The sequence below is a fragment of the Neomonachus schauinslandi genome, chromosome 6, assembly GCF_002201575.2.
Source record: "Neomonachus schauinslandi chromosome 6, ASM220157v2, whole genome shotgun sequence".
NCBI lineage: Eukaryota > Metazoa > Chordata > Mammalia > Carnivora > Phocidae > Neomonachus > Neomonachus schauinslandi.
In genome coordinates, this window is record NC_058408.1 from 50,783,358 (window position 1) to 50,809,372 (window position 26,015).

The following is a 26,015-nucleotide window of genomic DNA, read 5'->3' on the forward strand; positions in this document are numbered from 1 at the left end:
ATTCTTTCTGTGGAAGCAATTTGGAGAGAGTTACCTTATCACCGTGGAGATTAGGGAAAGCTTTTATCAGAAGCTTCTGTAAAAGCCAGTTTTTTTTTTTTTAATTAACATATAATGTATTATTTGTTTCAGGGGTACAGGTCTGTGATTCATCAGTCTTAAAACAATTCACAGTGCTTACCATAGCACATACCCTCCCAGTGTCCATCACCCAGCCATCCCATCCCTCCCACCACCCTCCATTCCAGCAACCCTCAGTTTGTTTCCTGAGATTAAGAGTCAGCTCCTAAACACTGAGTTAGCTCTGGGAACTTAGGCAAAGGCCTGTAATGCTACCGACTTGAACTTCAGGTAGAGTTGCTTTTGAGGTCACCAGGTCATCTAATGCCAAATCAAAAAACCCATTATTACTAAATAATCCTTTCATCTTCTCATGATTTTTGACAGTTTGGCTACCTTCTTTTTCTTAAACTCTTACCTAGAACTAGAAGCAACTTTCCTTTGGGATGCCTGCGTGGCTCAGTCGGCTAAGCGTCTGACTTTTGATTTTGGCTTAGATCATGATCTCAGGGTTGTGAGATTGAGACCTGTGTCAGGCTCCATACTGGGTGTGGAGCGTGCTTAAGATTCTTTCTCTCTCCCTCTCCCTCTCCCTCTGCTCACCCCCACTCTCTCTCTCTCAAAAACTAAAACAACTTTCCCCTAAAAATGCTCACTTCTAAGATGCATATTCTATGCCAGATATTTATATATGTCTTGTTTAATAACAACTCTGTTAGTTCCCTTCCCTTCCCTTCCCTTCATTAGCTCTATTAGCTCAGTTTTATTTTACAGTTGAGAAGAGTGAGATTTAGAGAGGTTGTGTAACTTGTCCATGATAACATAGTTTGGAAGTGTTAAACCATTGAGCTTAAATGTTTGTGACTCCAATGACTGTTTATTCCACTTTGCCACTCTGGCTATCTATATAGCATATTTTTGTCCACATGTTTTGTTAATTTGATTTTAAAAATACAGATTGTCTTATATAGTCAAGTCCATTTCATCCTGAGGGCCAGTTAATAATATGTCCAGAAATATAGAAGTGACCCTCTGTGGAGTTGCTTTTTCTGTAAGAGAAACCTAGAGACTTCTCTTAGGTGATCAAAGGGCTTAGAATTGAATATAAAATATGGCTTGTCACTTTAACAAGGATGAGATCCCAAGTTGGAAGTAGAGTTGTTTGTTACCTGAAACTCAAACAAGGTAGGGAGAGAGTAGAATCACCAGATAGAAAACTTATGATTCTTTTACATCCTGAGAAAGCCCTGAAGGTGTGCTTGATCTGCCATACAGTTGAAGTTCACAGTAACAATGCTAAGTTTATCTGGAAAGATTTCACTTCTGATCACGGTAGTTGCTTCAGAAGTGGGAGTGAGAGATACTTTTCCCCTAGTCTTTGTACTGTTTGAATTTTACCACATATGTATATTACCAGTTCAAGTAAACCAATAAATATTAAAGAGAAAGAAAGGTGTCACAATGACCCTGAGGAGTGATATGTTATTGTCCCCATTTTTTAAATCCAGCAGCTTATTAACTCTATTAATTTTAATTATCCATTTCTACATTCTTAGAATATTTTATGTGCATAATGATATGATCCACAAGTAATGAAAGTTTAATCTCTACTTTCCCAGTTTTATAACTAATTGTATTTCATTTTGCTTTATTTTGATGGCCACATTCTCTAGTATAATGTTGAATGGAAGTGATGATACCTGGCATCTTCATCTTGTTACCCACAAAAGGGATTAGGTATACTTTCTGCTGTAATATTTTTGTAGACACCTTACAAGGAAGTTTCTTTCAGTTTTCAGCTTCACAGAGTTCTCATCATAAATGAAGCTGGAGTATATTATTGCTTTCTTTTGTACCTATTGAAGATGATACAATAATTATCTTTTAAATATTGATGTGGTAATTTTTTTTCTTATGTTAGATCATAATGTTTTACCTCTTGGAATAAGCCCAACTTGGTCAAGATGTATTATTCACATATATTGTTAAAATTGACCTGCTGCTATTCCATTGGGATTTTTTCACCTATTTTCATGAATAACATTGGCCTGTAACCTTCCTTTCTTGCATTACTCTTGTCACATTTTGGTTTCATAATTATATTAAGTTTCATGAAACAAATTAAGGAGTCTTCTGTGGACAAATATGTGTGATACTAGAAGTACACTGTTCTTGAATATTTGACTGAGCTTGTAGATAAAGCCATGTAAGCCTGAGGTAGAAAAAAATATTTGACAGTTGACATTTTTTTTTTTATGCCTGTCAGATGATTCATGTTTTCTGTCTTATTGCTCAGTTTTGGTCAGTTTTTTGTAAGAATTTTTCTACTTGGTTTAAATATTCAAATTTGTTAACAAAATTTTTTATTTCCATTTTTTCCTACAAAATTACTTATTCTCATTTTGAGAGGAGAAATAAGTTTAACATAATGCTTAACATTTGGGAAAAAATAAATAAAAGGGCTATATTCTGATTTTTTGTTTAATAGTTATCTTTCTTCTGGTTAAAAAATGTTTGTCATCATGAGTACCAAGGCTTACACATAAAACCATTCTTGTTTTATGGGAGTCCATGAAGATGGTACGTCTGTCCATTTATTTAGGTGTTCTTTGATATCTTTCAACATTGTTTTATATTTTCAACATGTAGTTCTTACACATATTTTAAGCTTGTCTCTAAGTAGTTCATGTTTTTGATGCCATTATAAATGGTATCTTTTTAAAATCCATTTGCTAATTATTCATTTCTAATTTATAGAAATATATTGATTTTGATACAATTACATCAAATCTGACAACCCTGCTAGATCAGTTTATTTATTATTAAAAGCAAAGCTTTTTTGAAGATTTGTTAAGCTTTTCTACATAGGCGGTTATGTCATTTACAAATAAAGACAATTTTACTTCTTCATTTCTCATCTGTGTGCTTTTTCTTTTTCTTGACTGTTACACTGGGTAGGATCTCTAATACAGTGTTAAATAGAAGTGGTAAAAGCACACATCCTTCCCTTCCTTCGAGTCTGAAAGAGAAAGAGTTCAGTATTTTTACCATTAAGTGTGATGTTATCTAAAAGTTTTTCATAGGAATTCCTTATCACCTTGAGGGAATTCTTTTCTGTTCTTCATTTGCTGGGAGTTTTTATTATGATTAAATATTAAATTCTGTCAAATGAATTTTCTGTGTCAATTATGATTATGTGATTTTCCTATTCTGTTTAAAATGGTGAATTAACATTCATTGATTTTGTTTTTTAAATGTTAAGCCAACTAGAATCTCTGGATAAATCCCAGATGGCCATGATGCATTATTCTTTTTGTATGTGGCAAAATTCTGTTTTTTTGTTAAGGGTTTATATCTGTTTGTGAAGGCAGTTGGTCTGCATTTTTTTTATAATGTCTTTCTGTGACTTTGACTTAAACTGAGTTTGGAAGTGTTCCTTTCTCCTCTTATTCTATCTTTCTTCTGTCATATTTGTGGATTTGCATCTTTCATAGAATTTATACATTTCATTTACCTTTCAGTTTTCTTGGCATAAAGTTGTTTTTATTTATTCTCTATCCTTTTAATAACTGTAGGGTGCTAGTGATAATCCCCTCATTCATTTCTGATACTGTTAACTTACATTTATCTTTTTTTGGAGTTTTTTTTTTTTTTTTTTAAGATTTTATTTATTTGACGGAGAGAGATGCAGCAAGAGAGGGAACACAAGCAGGGGGAGTGGAAGAGGGAGAAGCAGGCTTCCTGCCAAGCAGGGAGCCTGATGTGGGGCTGGATCCCAGAACCCTGGGAATCATGACCCAAACCGAAGGCAGACACTTAACCAACTGAGCCACCCAAGTGCCCCAATATGTTGTGTTTTCAGTATCTTTTAGTTCAATATAGTTTTTCATTTCCTTGTGAGATCTTATTTGAGCCCTGGGTTATTTAAAATTTCCAAATATTTAGGGATTTTTTTTCAGGAGTCTTTTTTTTTTTTTTAAACATAGATTTTCTTTATTTCTTTTTGCCACGTATTATAGGCCCTCTGACACTTAAATTCCCCTTTTGGGCATTAAATTTTTAAAATTTTTTAAAATTTATTTATTTATTTTTGATGTAGTGTTCCATGATTCATTGTTTGCATATAACACCCAGTGCTCCATTCAATACATGCCCTCTTTAATACCCATCACCAGGCTAACCCATCGTCCCACCCTCCTCCCCTCTAGAACCCTCAGTTTGTTTCTCAGAGTCGACAGTCTCTCATGGTTCATCTCCCCCACCAATTCCCCCCCTTCATTTTTCCATTCCTACTATCCTTTAAAAAAAAAAAAAACATATAATATATTGTTTGTTTCAGAGGTACAGGTCTGTGATTCATCAGTCTTACACAATTCACAGCGCTCACCATAGCACATACCCTCCCCAATGTCTATCACCCAGCCACCCCATCCCTCCCACCCCCCACCACTCCAGCAACCCTCAGTTTGTTTCCTGAGATTAAGAATTCCTCATATCAGTGAGATCATATGATACATATCTTTCTCTGATTGGCTTATTTCGCTTAGCATAATACCCTCTAGTTCTATCCACGTTGTTGCAAATGGCAAGATTTTGTGGTTTTTGATGGCTGCATAATATTCCATTGTATATATATATACCACATCTTCTTTATCTATTCATCTATTGATGGACATCTTGGCTCTTTCCATAGTTTGGCTATTGTGGACATTGCTGTTATAACCGTTGGGGTGCATGTACCCCTTCGGATCCCTACATTTGTATCTTTGGGGTAAATACCCAGTAGTGCAATTGCTGGATCATATGGTAGCTCTATTTTCAACTTTTTGAGGAACCTCCATACTGTTTTCCAGAGTGGATGCACCAGCTTGCATTCCCACCAACAGTGTAGGAGTGTTCCCCTTTCTCCGCATCCCCACCAACATCTGTTGTTTCCTGACTTGTTAATTTTAGCCATTCTGACTGGTGTGAGGTGGTATCTCATTGAGGTTTTGATTTGGATTTCCCTGATGCTGAGCGATGTTGAGCACTTTTTCATGTGTCTGTTGGCCATTTGGATGTCTTTTTTGGGGAAAATGTCTGTTCATGTCTTCTGCCCATTTCTTGATTGGATCATTTGTTCTTTGGGTGTTGAGTTTGATAAGCTCTTTATAGATTTTGGATACTAGCCCTTTATCCGATATGTCATTTGCAAATATCTTCTCCCATTCTGTCAGTTGTCTTTTGGTTTTGTTGACTGTTTCTTTGCTGTGCAAAAGCCTTTTATCTTGATGAAGTCCCAATCGTTCATTTTTGCCCTTGCTTCCCTTGCCTTTGGCAATGTTTCTAGGAAGGAGTTGCTGCGGCTGAGGTCGAAGAAGTTGCTGCCTGTGTTCTCCTTTAGGATTTTGATGGACTCCTGTCTCACATTGAGGTCTTTCAACCATTTGGAGTCTATTTTTGTGTGTGGTGTAAGGAAATGGTCCAGTTTCATTCTTCTGCATGTGGCTGTCCAATTTTCCCAACACCATTTGTTGAAGAGACTGTCTTTTTTCCATTGGACATTCTTTCCTGCTTTGTCAAAGATGAGTTGACCATAGAGTTGAGGGTCCATTTCTGGGCTCCCTATTCTATTCCATTGATCTATGTGTCTGTTTTTGTGCCAGTACCATACTGTCTTGATGATGACAGCTTTGTAATAGAGCTGGAAGTCCGGAATTGTGCCGCCACCTTTGTTTTTCTTTTTCAACATTCCTCTGGCTATTCAGGGTCTTTTCTGGTTCCATACAAATTTTAGGATTATTTGTTCCATTTCTTTGAAAAAAGTGGATGGTATTTTGATGGGGATTGCATTGAATGTGTAGATTGCTCTAGGTAGCATTGACATCTTCACAATATTCGTTCTTCCAATCCATGAGCAAAGAAGACTTTCTCAAGAAACACGAGAGGTCTCAAATACACAACCTAACCCTACACCTAAAGGAGCTTGAGAAAGAACAGCAAATAAAGCCTAAACCCAGCAGGAGAAGGGAAATAATAAAAATCAGAGCGGAAATCAATGAAATAGAACCCAAAAAGAACAGTAGAACAGACCAATGAAACTAGGAGCTGGTTCTTTGAAAGAATTAACAAGATTGATAAACCCCTGGCCAGACTTATCAAAAAGAAAAGAGAAATGACCCAGATAAATAAAATCATGAATGAAAGAGGAGAGATCACAAGGAACACCAAAGAAATCCAAACAATTATAAGAACATATTGTGAGCAACTATATGCCAGCAAATTACATAATCTGGAAGAAATGGTTGTATAAACTACTAAACTGAACCAGGAAGAAATAGAAAACCTGAACAGACCCATAACCAGCAAGTAAATTGAAGCAGTAATAAAAAATCTCCCAACAAACAAGAGCTCAGGGCCAGATGGCTTCCCAGGGGAATTCTACCAAACATTTAAAGAATTAATACCTATCCTTCTGAAACTGTTCCAAAAAATAGAAATGGAAGGAAAACTTCCAAACTCGTTTTATGAGGCCACCATTATCTTGATCCCAAAACCAGACAAAGACCCCATCAAAAAGGAGAATTACAGACCAATATCCCTGATGAGCATGGATGCAAAAATTTTCACCAAAATACTAGCCAATAGGATCCAACAGTACATTAAAAGGATTATTCACTACAACCAAGTGGGATTTATTCCTGGGCTGCAAGGTTGGTTCAACGTCCGCAAATCAATGCGATACAATACATTAATAAAAGAAAGAATAAGAACCATATGATCCTCTCAATAGATGCAGAAAAAGCTTTTGACAAAGTACAGCATCCTTTCTTGATCAAAACTCTTCAGAGTATAGGGATACAGGGTACATACCTCAATATCATAAAAGCCACCTATGAAAAACCCACAGCGAATATCATTCTCAATGGGGAAAAACTGACAGCTCTCCCCCTAAGGTCAGGAACATGGCAGGGATGTCCACTATCACCACTGCTATTCAACATAGTATTAGAAGTCCTAGCCACAGCAATCAGACAACAAAAAGAAATAAAAGGCATCCAAATTGGCAAAGAAGTCAAACTCTCACTCTTTGCAGATGATATGATACTTTATGTGGAAAACCCAAAAGACTCCACCCCAAAACTGCTAGAACTCATACAGGAATTCAGTAAAGTGGCAGGATATAAAATCAGTGCACAGAAATCAGTGGCATTCCTATACACCAACAAGACAGAAGAAAGAGAAATTAAGGAGTTGATCTCATTTACAATTGCACCTAAAACCGTAAGATACCTAGGAATAAATCTAGACAAAGAGGCAAAGAATCTGTACTCAGAAAACTATAAAATACTCATGAAAGAAATTCAGGTGTCTTTTTATTACCGTTTTCGACTTTGGTTCCATTTGGTCAGAGAACATACTTGCATAATTTCAGTCTTTTAAGTTTACTGAGATTTGTTTAATGGTTTGGCACATTGTGTGTCCTGGTGAATAGTTCACATGCACTTGAAAAGAATGTGTATTTTTTGCCATTTAAGTGAGGTTTATCTCAATATTAATTTGCTCAATTTGGTAATATTATTCAAGTCTTCTATATCTTTGATTTTCTGTCTGCTTATTCTTTGAATTGTTGACAGAAGGGTGGGTCAGTCATCAAGCGTCTGCCTTCGGCTCGGGTCACGATCCCAGGGTCCTGGGATCGAGCTCCACGTTGGACTCCCTGCCCGGCGGGAAGCCTGCTTCTCCCTCTCCCACTTCCCCTGCTTGCGTTCCCTCTCTCGCTGTGTCTTTCTCTGTCAAATAAATAAATAAATAAAATATTTAAAAAAAAAAAAGTATCGAAGTGTCCAAACACAAGTGTGGACTTATCTATTCCATTCAGCTCCATCAGTTTTGCTTTGTGTATTTTGAAGCTCAGTTTTAGATATATATACATTTAGGATTTTTTTAAATTAATTGACCTTTATTTAATTATAAAATGTCCCTTTTTATTCCTACTCATATTCCTTGTCCTGAGGTCTTTTTCTGCTATTTAGAGAGTCATCCCAGCTTTCGTTCTTTTTTTTTTTTTTTTTTAAGATCTATATATTTGTTTGAAGAGAGAGAGAATGTATGTGTGGGCATGAGCGGAGGAGGTGGGGAGGGACAGATGCAGAGGGAGAGAGAGTCTTTTTTAAGCAGACTCTGGACTGAGCCCAACACAAAAACCCTGAGATCACGACCTGAGAAGAAACCAAGAGTTGGATGCTTAATTGACTGCATCACCCAGATGCCCTGAGCCATTCCAGCTTTCTTATGATTAATATTTGCATGGTTATATTTTCCTCTCCTTTTACTTTGTATCTTTGTTTTTTAAAATAAAAAGATTTAAAGTATGTTTTATGGGCAGCATAGAGTTGGTCTTGCTGTTTTATCAAGTCTTACGATCTCTGCCTTTTCATTGTAGCATTTAGACCATTTACATTTTCTTATCAGTAAGGTTGGATATTTGTCTATCATCTTGCTATTTGTTTTCTGTTTATTCTATGTGTTCTATGTCCCCATGTTCCTCATTTCCTTTTTTCCTTTCTTTTTTATTATTTTTATAATTCATCTTATCTCCTTTACTAGCTTACTAGCTATACTAATTCTTTACTTTTCTACTGGTTTCTCTAAGGTTTTTAATATTCATATTTAACTTACCATGGTCTGTCTTCAGGTTGTACCTCTTTATGCATTATGGAAGAACCTTACAACAGTATACTTTTCTGTTTCCCTATTTTATCCCGTGTACTTTTGCTGTCATATATGTTACTTCTGTTTATGATAACCATAATGCATTGATAATTATTTTTGCTTCAAACAGACAATGATCTGTTAAGAAAATTAAAAAAATAAGAGAGCAGATATCTTGTATATTTACCCACATATTGATCATTTACAGCACTCTTGATCTTTTTTTTCAGATCTGAGTTTTCATGTGGTATAAGAACTTTCTTTAACAATTTCTTACAGTGCAGATCTGCTGCTATCTCAGCTTTAGTTTTTTTTGAAAATAATCTTTTACTTTTGAATATTTCTAGGTTGACAGTTTTCTTCTTTTATTACCTTAAAGATACTGTTTTATTGGCTTACATTGCTTCTGATGACAAATTGGTGATGTTTCTGTATGTAATGTCTGTTTCTCCTCTGTCAGTTTTCAAGATTTTCTCTTTCTTACACATTTTTAGTAGCTTATGATGTGTGTCGATGTGGTGGTATATGTGGGTATTTTATGGTTTTCAGATTTGGAAAATTTTTAACTTTCTATCTTCATATTCTTCTTCTGCCCTTTCTCCTGTATTTGAGATTCCAATTACACATTTACTAGATTGCATATTGTCCTATGGTCACACAAGTGCTAATCTTTTTTTTTTTTTTTTTTTTACCTTCCCAGTCTTTGTCTCTTCTTCTTCCATTTGGATTTTCTTTTTCCCATGTCAGATTTATTGATGTTTTAGTCTCTACTGTTTCATCCATTGTTACTTCCATTCAGTGAATTTTTCATTTGAGATAACTGTACTTTTCAGGTGGAGAAATTCCATCTGGTCTTTATAATTATGTGTTCCATTTCTCTTACTAAGTTCATTGTTTCCTTTAAATACTTGAATATAGTTCTGTCTGCTTTGTAAATCCTCATTTTGCTGCTTCCATTATCTTTATCATTTCTGGATCTGTTTCTATTCATTGATTTTCTTTCCCCCCCGGGTCATGCTTTTTGCCTCTTGAATGCTATACATTGTAAATGCTTCATTGTTGAGTGTCTGGATTTTGTTGAATGTTTTTAAGAGTATTAGAGTTTGAGGGTGTCTGGCTGGCTCAGTCAGTAGAGCATGTGACTCTTGATCTCAGGTTTGTTAGTTCAAGCCCCACATTGGGTATAGAGATTACTTAAAAAAAATTTTTTTAATCAGATATAAGAAGAAAAGAGTATTAATGTTTGGGATTTTTTTTTTTAAGATTTTTATTTATTAGAGAGAGCATACAAGTGGGGGGAGGGGCAGAGGGAGGAGACGCAGGCTCCGCACTGAGCAGGGAGCCCTGGGGGGGCTCAGTCCCAGGACCCTGAGATCATGACCCGAGCCAAAGGCAGACGCTTAACTCACTGAGCCACCCAGGCGCCCCAAAGTTTGTTTTGATAGAAAGTTGTTTTTGGAGTTATACTTGATTTTTTTGACACTTGTTTTTAAATTTTATTAGGGTGACTCTAGAGTAGCAGTCAGCGAACATTTTCTTAACCACATTGCAAATATTTTAGGCTTTGCAGGCCGTACGGTGTCTGTTGCAGTTCCTCCATTCTGCTATTCTAGTGCTGGAGCGGCTGTAAACAGTATATGATCAAATTATCACAGCTATGTTCCATTAAGACTGAAGTACAAAATATAGGCATTAGGCTAGATTTGGCCTGTAAGCAATAGTTTGCTGATCCCTGGTCTAGAGAAACATTTACTTTAATGCTAATTTAGCCTTACCAACAAGGCACTACTATCTGCTAAATGCGCTAAAATGGTTCAGTGAGGTTTCTTCACTGTGGCTGCTCAAAGCTCAAACATCTCCTAACTCTGTATGAAGTCTGGCGTTGGATAATGTTATAGATTGTCAGTAGTTGTACTTTCCCTCTTCATTGTTATTTTCCTGGCCTTGTGTAGTTTAATCCTATTCATGTGCAGTTTATTTTAACAACATACAGTCAAAGAGACAGACTCCCTTGCAGATTCCTGGAGCTCTACTTTATTTATTTATTATTATTTTAGATTTCATTTATTTGACAGAGAGAGACACAGTGAGAGAGGGAACCACAAGCAGGGGGAGTGGAGGAGGGAGAAGCAGGCTTCCCGCGGAGCAGGGAGCCCGATGTGGGGCTCTATCCCAGGACCCCGGGATCATGACCTGCGCCAAAGTCAGACGCCTAATGACTGAGCCATTCAGGTGCCCCCCTGGAGCTCTACTTTAATATAACTTTCTCCTGTGGTACTTGGCCTACAAACTTCAGCTGCCCTACAGATACTCTGAACTTGTATCTGTTTCCTCGACTTAGTGAGTCTGCTATGGTCTGCTTATAGATTCCTCTGTTTGGATTCCCCTTCTTGCTTTGTGGTTCAGAAGTTGCCTCCAAGCAGAAAGCCAGGGCAATTATAGGATTCCCCTTCTTATAAGGATCATAGTCCTATACGGCCTGTTATCCAGTGTTGTCTTACATAGTTCAGTTTTCTAGTTGCTTATAGTAGGACAGCAAATCCATTCCATTTACTCTGTTCACAAGCAGAAATGGAAGTTATTTAACATACTCATTTCTATAGTAAAATTATTTCACATTCAAAATCATGTCAGTCTCTAAGAATAAATCCTCCAGTTGCAAACCAAGTGAGCTTGCTTAGGATTGTAATATATTGATTATAATGGCACTTTTATAGGCAAGCTAGCTAAGAGAAAACTGTTCCAGTAGATGCTAGTTTTGTTTCAGTATAAGTTAGTATGTTAGTATAGTATCACTGACTTTAAGCAAGTTGGTGTATGTTTGTGTATATGTCTTCTATTTTTATAAAAGACTTACTGCTATTTTTTCCAGTATCTTTTTTAATCTCTCTGTATTAAGAAGAAAATTGTAGGTACATTATTAGCTTAACCCTGAAGAGAGTTTTGTAGCAAAACTTCCGATTTTTTTTTTAAGATTGTATTTATTTATTTGACAGAGAGATACACAGTGAGAGAGGGAACACAAGCAGGGGGAGTGGGAGAGGGAGAAGCAGGCTTCCCACTGAGCAGGGAGCCCGACACGGGGCTTAATCCCAGGACCCTGGGATCACGACCCGAGCCGAAGGCAGACGCTTAACGACTGAGCCACCCAGGTGCCCCAAAATTGCCAATTTTTTTGTTTGTCTAAACCACCGGTTTTTAAGAAAGAAAAAAATAATGAGACACTGGCTGGCACTTTATTTAGCAAGTAAACTTATGTACATTAGGGCTGTGGCAGACTTTGGCTACAGCTAAGAATTACCAGTTATTCAAAATGCGAACAAGAATCACTCAAAAACTATAGTAATAATCTTGTGCTTATCACTTCCACACCTTTATGCTGAAGTAGAATATCTGGTTTTATTTTTCTGTTCCATGCAAAATTTAATTTATGTTATGCTAATATTTGGCTAAAAGTTTAATCCTAAATCCCTTTAAAAATTCATGGTCTTGGGGCACTTGGGTGGCTCAGTCAGTTAAGCAGCTGACTCTTGATTTTGGCTCAGGTCATGATCTCAGGGTCCTAGGATCAGGCCTTGTGTTGGGCTCCTTGCTCAGCAGGGAGTCTGCTTGAGGATTCTCTCTCCCTCTCCCTCCACCCCTCTCCCCACCTCCCACCCCCTCTCTGGCATACACTCACTCTCTCTGTCTCTCTAAAATAAATCTTTATAAAAAATAAAAGTTCATGGTCTTTAGAGGGAGGGGCATACTGAGATGTAAAGCTATTATTTTTCTTTCATTGTTAATTTGAATAGTTTTGAGTATTTCTAAGAATTCTTAGTACACCCTGTCACCTATATATTAGTCCCACAGAGCAATTCCAGCTGGGCAGCTATGTTGGCTTATTTGTAAATGAGATGTTTATTTCTACAGGAAAAGATGTTAGAGTTAACCCTCTGGTAGCATGTAATATGGTACCATCTATTAATGCCATGATAGTCCTGAGATTAGGAACAACATTATTCATTTCGGAGAGTTATCAGATATCTTCCTTCTTTGGTTTAGCTTAGTAATTGTATAGACTTCAAACGCCTCTTATTGGATAATCTAACTAGATTAGATTCTCTTATTTGTATTAAGCCCAATTTTTCATACTGTATGATAATATTCCATGCTTTTCTAAGCTTTCCTTCCACCAAGAATTAGAAGTGTGAATTACAGAATTCTTAAGGTCTGTAACTTGTAGAGGTAGATCCCCCCAGAGTAAATCCTTATCTCTCCACCAGCTTTCTCTGCCTTCTTCGTTCGTATTAAAGGTCACTAGAACCAAATGGCAGAAAGAGAGAGTGCCTTAGGTATACATTTCTCATCCTCCGGACATTATTTGTTGCCATAGCAGAGGGAGTAATTCTTGGTGACTGCAGTTGCTTTGTTTGAGACTGGAGTCTTTCCTCAAGCAGAAATTAGATTGATCATTGCTGTTTGTAGCTTCATTTCTGGATGGTGTTCATGGAAGAATCATTTCTGGGTCCACTGGTTGCAGTTGTGATATCACATAGCTTGTTTAAATTCTTTCTAGAAAGAAATTCATATGATACCACACAGTGCTGCTTTTGTTGTTTTCTGAGGCAGGCATAGAAATTCTGCCTTTTGACCAGCTTAGAGTGAGTTATTATATTGCCTAATGATACCCCAAATTCATTCAAACTAGTTTCTTAATTCAGGTAGCTAAAAGAGTAAATAAATCCCAAATTAATCTTCCTGCCCCCTCACCCCACCCCCATATGGAAATATTAATTCTATGCTCGGTCCCAGAAGTAGCCTATAACTCCCCAAAGTAAATACTGAAACTAATTCTATAGTGAGTACTATATTACTTGTGTTACTGTTTTCAAAAATAAATGTGCTGATTTAAGGGAAGACCTCAGCCAGGAACGTATCATTGTAGGGGAAGAAAGAGTTTTCCTTAACCCTCTTAGGGTCCCTGGCTGGATCTAAGAACTAGACAAGACAGATTGACAGGAGAAAACCATACAAATTTATCTAATAGAAGTTTTACGTGACCTGGGAGCCTTCATAAGGAAATGAAGACCCAAAAAAACAGACCTTTGTATTTTATGCTAGGTGTGATGAAGAGTGGGTAGTGGTATAGAAATGTGGATAGATTAAGGAGTATGAGGTAATTGTTGAAAGTTGGGGGAAACTTAGCAAGTCCTGTTTGTTCAGATTCTTCTTGGTGTCCGTTTGTCTTTGGAGTGAGTGGGAGATCAGAGTGACTTTCCTGCTTGTGCTGTTTTCTCAGACTCCTTCAGCTTAAAATATTCAAATATGTCAAGGTGCCATGTTTTGGGGCTGTGTTTCCTGAACCCCCCATCATCAGCGATTCCCATGCTCACCCCCAGAAAAAACATCTCTTTATTACTTCTTATACTGCTGTGACCATTGATGCTCTTACCACCGACTACATCCAAGGAATATTCTGATTCTCAAAATTTTGGGGATAGTGGAAGAAATTATTTTCTCTTACACCAGTAGCAACCAGATGAGCATTTTTCAAGAGTCACTTTACTAGGAATCAAAGGAAAAGCTAAAAAATAGAAATGTATAAGTTTATAGAGCACAGATTTCTTGTATCAAAGAAACTAAAGTTTAACTCATATTGGCTAAATTAACTTTCCCGGCATACAAATCAGTTTCTTTCTTCTCTTTCTCACTTTGTCATGAAGCCTGTAGGATATTCAGGCAGAACCTATCTTTCTTTGAGGTTTTATCACTTTATCTGTTTCTCATAGGTATTATTTGGACTTGGTCTTTTCCATCAGCCATGTGGCCTCTATGTCAGTTTTGAATCTGTTTACTGTAACCCTTTTAGCAGCCTACTCTGAAAAGCAAAAAGACTTCTATATACTTCCAAGCTCCAGAGCCCTACTAGACTCTCTGTTTCCAATAGGAAGCATGCCCCAACTCTTCTTACTTAATGAGATTCTCTCTGGTAAACTCAGTTTTGTCCATTCCTTTTCCCACCCTTCCTACTCTTCAGAGAAATGGTTTTTCCTAAGGCTTAGAATATAATAGATATGTTCAATAGATAAATTCTATTGAAGTAATCACCAAAGTTATTAAAAATGCATATACTGAGTGATTGAATAATTAAAAGGAAACATAGCCTTTCTTCTGCCAGATGAATAGTCACTTTTTTTTTTTTTTTTGGTGGTTTCCTGATACCAAATAGCTCTCCATAGAGATTATGCCAGAGATATTGATAGCCTTTACATCAATTGTTTCATGAGAGGAAAAGGACTGAAGGGAGAGTTTTCTGTGGAGAGGATTATGCACTTTGTTTTTCTCAAATTATTCTCATTTTTTGGTTTTATTTCAGTCTTTGTTTCTCTTGGTTTTCCTTCCAGTGGTAATCTATTTTTCTTTTATTTTTCTTTACATTTGAAATTTTCCTACTCTGTTTCGAATTTTATTTATTTATTTTTAAGATTTTATTTATTTATTTATTTATTTGACAGCGAGAGACAGCGAGAGAGGGAACACAAGCAGGGGGAGTGGGAGAGGCAGAAGCAGGCTTCCCGCTGAGCGGGGAGCCTGACACAGGGCTCGATCCCAGGACCCTGGGACCATGACCCAAGCCGAAGGCAGACGCGCAATGACTGAGCCACCCAGGCGCCCCCAAATTTTATTTTTCTTATTCAAACTTAATCCTCAAAATATGGGATTTGGTGTTTAAAATTCATAGTTAAAACATGTTAAAGTTGGTTCTCCACTTTAGATTCTATTGGTGTTTTAGGGTGACGTGAAAAAAGAAGGGTGAAAGGAAATTATTTTCTTGTACTACCCTCCAGGAAGTCCTTCTCTATACTTTAAAAGTTCTTATTCTTTTCTAGGAGTCCAATGTGCTGATTGCTGCTAACAGTCAGGGTACAATTAAGGTAAGCTATGGTATACATCTTCATTTTAAATTCAGATCCATTTTTAGATTCTAACAGACTATAACATGGAAATACAGAGTTGTACTAAGCCTTAGAGATCATTCCAAGTCATGGGTCTCTGTCCATATGAAATGGCTTTGAGGGGAGGTTATATGAATGTCGAATAGATTGATAGTTGGTCAGAATGAAAAATAGATAAAGACTATTAAGTATTCACTGTGGGCCAAGCACTGCTGCTTCTGTTATGCAGGTGTAGTCAGTGGACAAAGTCCAAGAGAGAGCAGAGGATGCTGGGACATTGGCCAGATTTTAAAATATCTGGTCTTATTTTACTCTTCTCTTCCTCATGTTTGTCTTTCTTTTCTTCCCCTGATAAGTAGGGTTTTCCTCAGTTGCCAAGGGAAGAAAAGGTATTTTAGGGTTTCACTGAAAATTGATCATGTGATCATTCCATTAGTTTAATTTGGAAATTTAAATGTCTCTTGGCACACAGTCTCAGTCACAAATTTTTTATACATAGGTTTCCACATACTTTTCTTTGTAGTTAGGAGCTCAAGGAAGTAAAATGTTATCTGATTATACTATTGGATATTTAGCACTTGAGCATGACACACTAGATAAGTAAATCTTGAGCTAAGCAGTGAACTTTTTAAACAAAACACCATTTGGGGAGAGGGTTTTAGTACATGAGTTTGATTAGCACTAGTTCTGTGGGTGCCAGTTCTTTCTACATATTCTTTGCTGATACAGAAATATCAGGAAGTGATCTTTTTTGTTTGTTTGTTTTAAAGATTTTATTTATTTGATAGAGACACAGCGAGAGAGGGAACACAAGCAGGGGGAGTGGGAGAGGGAGAAGCAGGCTTCCTGCGGAGCAGGGAGCCCAATGCGGGCCTCTATCCTAGGAGCCTGGGATTACGACCTGAGCCGAAGGCAGATGCTTAACGACTAAGCCACTCAGGCACCCAGGAAGTGATCTTTTAAAAATAATATGTATCTATGTCTTCTGCCACTTAGCATTAATTTTGCTGTGGCTTCCTTCCACTCATCCTGAGTGGAGAATGACCCAGCAACCAAGGGAGCAAATCCAAGCCTAACACATTGTCCTATGGTGATGAATTGAGCAAACTCAAAGCAGAACCACACTGTTAGCTGGTCATACTAATTTACATGTATACTCCTTTTTATACAGCTAGTTTCTCTATTTGGAAAGCCTCACTAGAGAGCCATGGGCAACTTAAATGAAAGCCAGGCTTTTGAACTGATTGTGTTATGTTCTGGAATCTCAAGCAAGATGGTAGAAGGTCTTGGAGTCTCTGTTTTATGTGGCTCTCTGTAGTCTCTCAGTTTTTCTTTATTCTCATGGCAAGGCATGTATTGAAAAAGCTCCACCTTATTCTTCAACAAGTTTGGCCTTTGAGGCAATTGAGATTGCTAACGTATCTGCAGAAAGCTCAAAACTACACATGTACTTATAGAATCTCAGTGACAGCTCTTAAGATTTTGTTCAACGGCATTGACCTCTTTTGTCGAATCGGCTACTTGCCAAATATAAAGACAAAAAGCATCATGGAAGCACAGGTACAAGTAAGCCTTAGCAGAGCAGGAGGGGAAAGTTGCTCCTTTAGTTCTTTCCACCTAGAACTGCAGTCTCCATCAAACATAATCCTTTTGACAGTATCTTATAATTGTCCTCAGCTTCTGTGTCCTTTCTTAGACATTTCTTCAGCTGTTTTTATAACTGATCATTGCTGCTGCTGCTTATTTTTACTTTTAGCAGTATGACAACTTTCTTGTATGACAAGATAGGACTTGAACTCTCATAACTAACACAATACCATGACATCAGATGATTGACTTGAAAATGAATGAAGCGCTAGGAAAAGGCAAGATTTTAGGTCCTGTATACTTTGATTGCTATAAACTCTTTATCCGTGGAAGAAAGAAATAGATTAAAATCCTGAGCAGCAATACTTAAAATTTTCTTTAAGAATATGGAAAGATACCAACATAAATTTCAAAACTGTTCTATCACCCAGTTCATTTATCTGTATGTTTTATGTAGTTTAAAGGCTCCCTAGTTAACTGTGGAGCTAACTAATCTGAAAGAGTTCCTGCAACTGTTGAATTGAAAGGAAGGAAGGATCAATGTCTAATCCCTTCAAATTCTTTAGCATTTTAGCAGTTAGGACAATTTTCTTGATTTGGTTCTCCATTTACAATACAGTAAAGATTCATTAAACTGTTTCCATATTTTAAAATGATTTTATTAAACTGATTCTTTTTTCCCTGTTTTCCCCCCAATTAGGTGCTGGAGTTGGTATGAAGGGTTTACTCAAGTTAAACTGTATTTGATCCTGCTGAAATACATCTGCAGCTGACAATGAGAGAAGACAAACTGTCATGTGATGTCTCTCCCCAAAGTCATCATGGGTTTTGGATTTGTTTTGAGTATTTTTTCTTCTCCTTTTCTTTTCTCCTTCATGACCTTTGGGACATTGGGACTACCCAGTGAACTCTCCACCATCAATGTAACTCTATGGACTTTGCTGCTGTTGGTGGTGTGATTATCTAATTTTTGTGATAGGGAAACAAATTCTTTTGAATAAAAATAAATAACAAAAAATAATAAAAGTTTATTGAGCCACAGTTGAGCTGGGAAAGTCTTTGTCAAAGATGGCAGGAGATAATCTTTTCAAGAAGTAACACACATGAACTATGAATAATTTGTAAGGTCCGTATTTCCCAACCTCTTTGTAATTCTGCATATCAACATAAATGTAAAGGTATATGGATTCCCTTCCAGGGAATTGTATGTTTATAGTAGGTGGGAAAATTAGTTAACTTTACCTTATGAATTCATTGACCAGATTTATATCATCAGCAAATACCATACTTCAGTCCTCTGGATCTGGCCAAGAATCTAACATTTTGACCAGTTGAGACCACATTCAAACAGAAAAGGAATGGGGCCCCTGGCTGGCTTAGTCGGTAGAGCATGTGACCAGGGTTGTGAGTTCAAGCCCCAGCTGGGTGCAGAGATTATGTTAATTAATTAATTAGTTAATTAATTAAAACAGAAAGGGAATGTCAGTCTGTGGCAGCTGTTGTCTTTGCCTTTGAAATGTTGCCTAGACATACTGTAAGCCCTAAATGCAGACAAACCACCTTCAATTTGTAAAATCATAGCTATCAGATAGTCACAGATATTAGTACCATCCTCAGCTGAACAGTGACTTTGAGCAAGGGTTAACAAACTTTCTGGAAAGGAGACAAGATAGGAGATATTTTAGGCTTTGAAGATCGTGTGGTCTCTGCCATAATTATGCAATTGTAGCAGGAAAGCATCCATAGACTTAGCAGGAAAAGAATTTGAGGCTCCATTTCCCAAATTACCAAGCCATATAATATCTTAAACTGTCTAGTTAATTTTATGTTATTTTCAATTTGTAAAAAGGAAGAAGTTAGTAGTTTGAGTAGCAGGTCAAGCAAAAATAATGTGAAGTTTTCTGTTTGAGCTACTTTAAAAGTGTGAGCACTTTTTAGAAAAAGATATAAACAGAATTATACCCCACGCATATTTTATAAAAACAGACACTTGGAGAAGCTTGGTATGAATAAATATATGAATGGTAAGGGTAATTGGAATATCCCACTGTATCCCTCTACACTCAGAATTATTGGGTCCACATTTCATTATCTGAAACCTTTGGGTAAATGCATTTTGGAATTTAGAACTTTTTGAATTTTAGAAAAGTAATAGAGTACATATACTATATGTTACATAACACCATCCAGCAGAGTCTGGAGCAATACTCTATTATCAAACACATTAATGTTTGTAGCAGAATGTACGAATGTTCACATTATATGAGATTAATAAAGGTTAAAAGTAGTCTTGTATCAATTCAGACAGTTTTTACCAGCAAATGAGTTTGCCTCAAACTTAGTGAAATTTTCAGTTTGCAGAACTTCAAGACATTATATCTTACTAATTTTGGGGAGTGAAGCACCTGATAAACTTTTGGACTCAATTTTGAGAGGAAAGGTCACTATCATTCAAAAGTTAGACCTGTCAACCAGAACAATGTTAGGCAGCCTTCATTCTAAGATTAATGATGACCTTTTGCAAAGATGCAGAAAGAATATTCAAATGTAGATTCTTTACTTAAAGAACTTAAGCAGATATGTCCAGAAAATCATCAAAATGGGAAGCCTAGAATTAATGCCTCTTTGAATGCATTTAAATAAAAGATTATTATGGTTTTTAATTTGGTCTGACTTTTTTTATGTTTTATTTCAAGCTGTCAACATTGTAAGGTCATGTTAATTTCCATATGTGTACAAGGATACAATAAGGTACCTTTATTAATTATCAAAGGGACTCAATTTTTAAATTATTATTTTTAAAAGGCAGTGCTTTACTTAAATTTGTGTTTTTACTTTTTCTTGTAAATAGGGAGAAAGCTTTTTTTTTTTTTTTTAAGATTTTCTTTATTTATTTGACAGGCACAGCGAGAGAGGGAACACAAGCAGGGGGAGTGGGAGAGGGAGAAGCAGGCTTCCCACTGAGCAGGGAGCCTGATGCGGGGCTCCATCCCAGGACTCTGGGATCATGACCTGAGCCGAAGGCAGACGCTTAACGACTGAGCCACCCAGCCGCCCTGGGAGAAAGCATCTTTAAGTTTGAGTTAGTCTTTGAAAGATGTCAACATCGGGCGCCTGGGTGGCTCACTTGGTTAAGCGACTGCCTTCGGCTCAGGTCATGATCCTGGAGTCCCAGGATCGAGTCCCACATCGGGCTCCCTGCTCAGCAGGGGGTCTGCTGCTCCCTCTGCCCTCTTCCCTCTTGTGCTGTCTCTCATTCTCTCTCTCTCAAATAAATAAATAAAATCTTTAAAAAAAAAAAAAAGATGTCAACATCAAACTATATCACTGTTCCTTGGAAAAATAACATAATAGTTAAAACTTAATGATAATGTACATTTTTACCCCAAAAGAACTTCTAACTCAAGAAGAATATGGGTCCTCATGTTTTAATCTAATCTTTGTTTCAGTGGAATTGCAGGGGTTTCTTAGACATAGTTGAATTTATTCTCAGGCACACAACTTCTTTTTTTTAATTTAATTTTTTTTTAAAGATTTTATTTATTTATTTGACAGAGAGAGACACAGTGAGAGAGGGAACACAAGCAGGGGGAGTGGGAGAGGGAGAAGCAGGCCTCCCGTGGAGCAGGGAGCCCGACGCGGGGCTCGATCCCAGGACCCCGGGATCATGACCCGAGCTGAAGGCAGACACTTAATGACTGAGCCACCCAGGCGCCCCACAGGCACACAACTTCTACTTAAACATTAAAGATTGAAGAATTTTGTAAAATTCTCATAAGAAAATTTAGCTACTAGACATCAAAAAAATTGTGGTACTGAGCCACAACTTCAGGAAGATGAGCGTGACTGGGCCATTAAGGAAGAGATGAGTACAGGATGAGTTTTGAAGGACTAGAGGAAGTCAGTAGATATACAGAGCCTTCTAGGGCGTGGTTAAGAATTTGAATTTTGGGGATGCCTGGGTGGCTCAGTCGGTTAAGCATCTGCCTTCGGCTCAGGTCATGATCCCAGGGTCCTGGGATCGAGTCCCGCATCGGGCTCCCTGCTCCGCGGGGAGCCTGCTTCTCCCTCTGCCTCTGTCTCTCCCTCTGCCTCTGTCTCTCTCTCTGTCTCTCATGAATAAATAAATAAAATCTTTAAAAAAAAAATAAAAATAAAAAAATAAAAAAAAAAAAAAAAGAATTTGAATTTTGTTATAGAAGCAGTTAATAGGAAGGGTTAAGTGGAATGACGTGATTTTTATGGTGAATGGATAGACAGGAACAGGAGTGTGATTAAGGTGATGAGTCAAGAGTTAATGGTGGCTCCAACTAAAGTGCTAGCATGATCCAACCTAAAAACCTACTTCAGCTTGATGGAGTTTACCAGTTTTAATACCTGTATCTTGAAAGATTCTTGATTAAAGTCATTTTCTCATAATAATTTGTGACAAAGAATACAACTCAGCAAATTCATTTCTTCAGTGGTTATACAATCCTCAACCACAGATGTGGCTCTTGAGAACCTCATGGCTAAAATGTCTGTGTGCTGTTTTGGAAACCTCACTTCTCCAGTCTCAGAACTAGAAGCTCCTCAGCCTTGGTTCTGAATATAAAGGTAATTAATTGGCTGTTGACCTGAATGTAACTACTCAAATGTAATAAGGATTTGTTAGAAAAGTCTGCTTACTTAGAAATGAGACTTGAGGAAGTGTTAACTTAGATCCTGAGCCTGTTGTGTTATATGACATTAAATACAACAGTAACACCTTATAGTTCCTCCCAGAGTGGTTAGTTACCAAGCCCTCTGTGGCTTCTGGTTTATGTGGGGCACTCTTGGATTTTTGGACTGAAGAGAAAAACCACAGCGATTGTTCTAGAGGTATTTGTTGAGATCCTGCTTTGTGTGAGTGAGGCACTATATACTACATACTAGGCATAGAAAATAAAATATCCCTACTCTCAAAAAGCTCACTGTCCAGTGGGAGAGACAGACAAGTAGACTGTGCCTAAGTGTCGTAGTAGGCATAAATTTTAGGTAGATAGAGTCACAACATAACCAGAGTGGCGGGAGACTAAGGGCTGGGAGTAGGGGTGGTTATCAGGTGGTTATTATTTTCCTGGAGGAAATAACAGTTGAATCCTGAAGAGCAAGTGAGAGTTCAGGTATAAGAGGTAAAGGAATATTCAAGACCAAGGGAAGCAAAGAAATTGGTCCAACTAGCGGCCAAAGCTGGGACAATTTGAGCAACAAAATAAACTAGTATTGGAGTATAGATTATAACCCAAAATATAAAATAAGTATACATGAGTACTTACTGATGTAAATGATTGAATAAACAAAGGGAGAGATGTGAGAAATTACCCATGCAGAATTCCCAATTGTGTAAGGGGTTGGAATATAATGCCTTACTCCTTAAAAAAAAAAAAAAAAAAAGACCTACTGTACTCTTTGAGAGCAAGTCAATATGAACAGCTTAGGTCTAAAGTTTTTATTTAAATTCTAGGTAGTTACCATACAGTGTAATAGTTTCGGGTGTACAATATAGTGATTCAACAATTCTATACCCAACGCTCGTCATGATAAGTGTACTCTTGATCCCCTTCACCTATTTCATCCATCCCCCCACCCACCGGCCCTCTGGTAACCATCAGTTTGTTCTCTATAGTTAAGAGTAGAGTGGGGCACGTGGGTGGCTCAGTGGGTTAAGCAACCAACTCTTGGTTTCACCTCAGGTCATGATCTCAGGGTTGTGAATTCGAAACCCCGAGTCAGCAGGCCCCCGCACTCAGTGGGGAATCTGCTTGAGGATTCTCTCTCCCCCTCTGCCCCCCTCCCACTCTCTCTCCCTTTCTCTCCCTCTCTAAAATAAATAAATCTTTTAAGAAAACTACAGTATGGAAAGAAGTAATTTGACAGTGGAAAAACCTGACAAACACTACCTTACCCAGGTGATCAGGGTCAACATCATACGTTATGTCATGTTGGTAAAAGGGTACTCCTGATACGTTGTAATGAAAATGGCACTTTATTTTTTTTTAAAGATTTTATTTATTTGACAGAGGAAGCGAGCACAAGCAGTGGGAGCAGCAGAAGCAGAGGGAGAAGCAGGCTTCCCCCTGAGCAGAGAACCTGATCTGGGGCTCGATCCCAGGACCCTGGGATCATGACCTGAGCCGAAGGCAGATGCTTAACTGACTGAGCCACCTGGGCACCCCGAAAATGGCACTTTAATTCTGTGGTTTTCCTCCCAAAAATTCATAACCCCAGCCAAAATGAGAAAAATATTAGGTAAAATGCCTGTTGAGGTTCATCCTACTAAATACCCACTACTCCTCAAAACAAGGGAGGTGAGAAACAGTCACAGCCATGAGGAGTTGAGAAGACATGACTAAATGTGATATAACATCCTGAATGGGATCACGAAACAGAAAAGGGCATTACATAAAATCCAAGGAAATCTGAATAAAGTATGGGCTTGATACTAACTTGTGAGTATCGATTCGTTAATTTTAACAAATGTACCATAATAATGTAAGATGTTAATAATAGGGGGAAATGGGTGTAGGATAATGAGAACGCTTGCTTCCTTTGCACTTTTTCTGTAAATCTAAAAACACTAAAATAAAAAGTTTACCAACAATAAGTAAAAGGTATGAGGATAGATTCAGTATATACAAAACAAAGTCCAAGACAGGAGTGCCAGTTGAAGCTGAAGAAGTACACAGAATAACACAATGATCTGTTTCAGCTGTCACTTAAAAAAACAAAAGGTGAACATGGAGTTTAGAGGAGGTTTAAGTTGACTAAGAAATTGTATAGTTTTGCAAAACATAGTAAGCCTTTGTAGTCCGTATTTATCTCTCAATTCTATGTACTGAGGGGATGCCCGGCTGGCTCAGTCGGTAGAACATGCGACTCTTAATCTTGGGGTGGTGAGTTGGAGCCCCACATTGGGCATAGAATTTACATTAAGAAAACAATAGTAATAAATCCTGTTTACTGAGGATCAGGGTCTTATCTCTGTTAATAGATTTTACTACCCACATCCTTAGTCACTCAGATACCCAACTGCCATGATTGGCCCTAGAATGATTCCTTTCTTTTACCTGAGATCTTTACAGTTTCTTAATGTGAGAAGAAATCTTTCCATTTGTATATGGTTTTAATTTGTTCTCAGTTTTCTGTGAGTCATGTGTCCTTGATCAGTTTGAGAAGCAAACTCCCTAGTACCCAAGCTCCAAGCGAGATCTTGGGTTGGAACTGGGTAGAGATTCTCATGAACAGTCTAGGTTAACCAATTATTTTTTTTTAAGATTATATTTATTTATTTTAAGCAATCTCTATACCCTACCTGGAGCTCGAACTCACAACCCCAAGATCAAGTGTCACACGCTCTACTGCCTGGAGCCAGCCACGTGCCCCCCGGTTAACCAATTATTGTGCAAAATATTTGCCATGTCCCTGAAGATGATTTTAAGGATCTTTCTGTACGCACTGCTTTTGTCCTATGGTGGGTACTAATCTGTGATCAGAGGTTTAGGAGCTTTTGGAAGAACCACATAAAAAAACAGTCTTCAGCAATTTCAAGAGAAAGAACCAAGGCAAATACAAGTAATACTCTAAAGATTTGCCTTTAGTTTTATAGACCCAAAAGAATGTCTTATCTTGGAAACTTTTCTGCATGAGCCTCAGTGGAATAGTGCACTGCTAACTGTTCACTCCAATGGTAGTATCCTCAGTTAGTGGTCTGTGACGGATATGGGCTTTAGCTCAGAAGGGATGAGTAAGGTCGGAGAGCCGCTTGCATATGGTGGCTCGATTCATTCAACAAAGATTTGAGTGCCTTTTTTTTTTTTTTTGATAGCACCGGGTACTTTTATTATATAGAACTTAATAATTAACAAAACGATTTCCATTCTCCTGGCACTTTGATACGAGGACTTAATAAAAGAACAATATTGAGAAGCTCCCACTGTGGAAAAAGAATGAGGTGAGGACTGCAGCCTCAAGGCCTGGCGGCAACTGCTACCTTCTCTCATCAACACGTTCCAGGACAAGAAGCTGATACTATGCACTCACAAAGTCTTTCCTTCAAAGATTTCAGAGCCTTTTACGAAGCTCCATCTGCGGTATCCAGCACTATTAATCCCATTCAGATGTTCTCCTCCTCATGTAACTGTGTCCCTCACTACCAACAGCTTCATATATGTCCTTTGTATTCTCTTGTGTTGCATGTAGATAACCAATATACGCCACGCAAAGTGAAAGGGTTATCAATCCGAAAGCCATTACAGGGTGGTTAAGTTTAATGAAGAGCTCTGGATTCACAGCTCGAAATTAAGTTATTGCGCGGACCCCTCTGAGCCCTGGGTTTCGAAAGTCTTTCTCTTTGGGTGGTTCCTTTTTAAAGCCAGGAGATTCCGGTGCTGAAGATATCTTCTTGATTAATGATGATTTATTACCTGCCGTGAGGTCCCCTCCCCTGCGCGTCATCTCCTTGAGTGCCTAATTTGAAGTAGTATCTTCTAGGCTAAGGGGCAGCAGACTTTTCCTGTGAAGGGCCAGATAGCGAAGATTTTAGGCTTATGAACCATATAGTCTCTGTCACAACTGATGTGGGGAACAAAGGCAGAAGAAAAATAAATTTCCTTACTACCTACAGCCCATTGACAAACCCTTGAAACAGGCAGAGTGACATTCCTCTAGGGACTCAACTGCCTTGATGTTAATACTTTGCTAAGGGCAAAAGACAAC

General features: G+C 37.8%; 1 protein-coding gene and 1 pseudogene across 1 annotated transcript in view; one reads left to right on the forward strand and one right to left on the reverse strand.

Moving 5' to 3' along the window:
- Window positions 1–18,320, forward strand: part of COP1 (COP1 E3 ubiquitin ligase) — a 270,124-nt gene extending 251,804 nt beyond the window's left edge. The window contains exons 19-20 of the mRNA XM_021682810.2: window positions 15,627–15,671; window positions 17,980–18,320. Of these exons, the coding sequence (XP_021538485.1) occupies window positions 15,627–15,671; window positions 17,980–17,997 (63 nt within the window). The 3' untranslated portion in view covers window positions 17,998–18,320. The remainder of the gene's footprint in view (window positions 1–15,626; window positions 15,672–17,979) is intronic.
- A 7,083-nt stretch (window positions 18,321–25,403) lies between these two features.
- On the reverse strand, window positions 25,404–25,754 carry LOC110574212 (annotated as a pseudogene).
- Window positions 25,755–26,015: the final 261 nt, after the last annotated feature.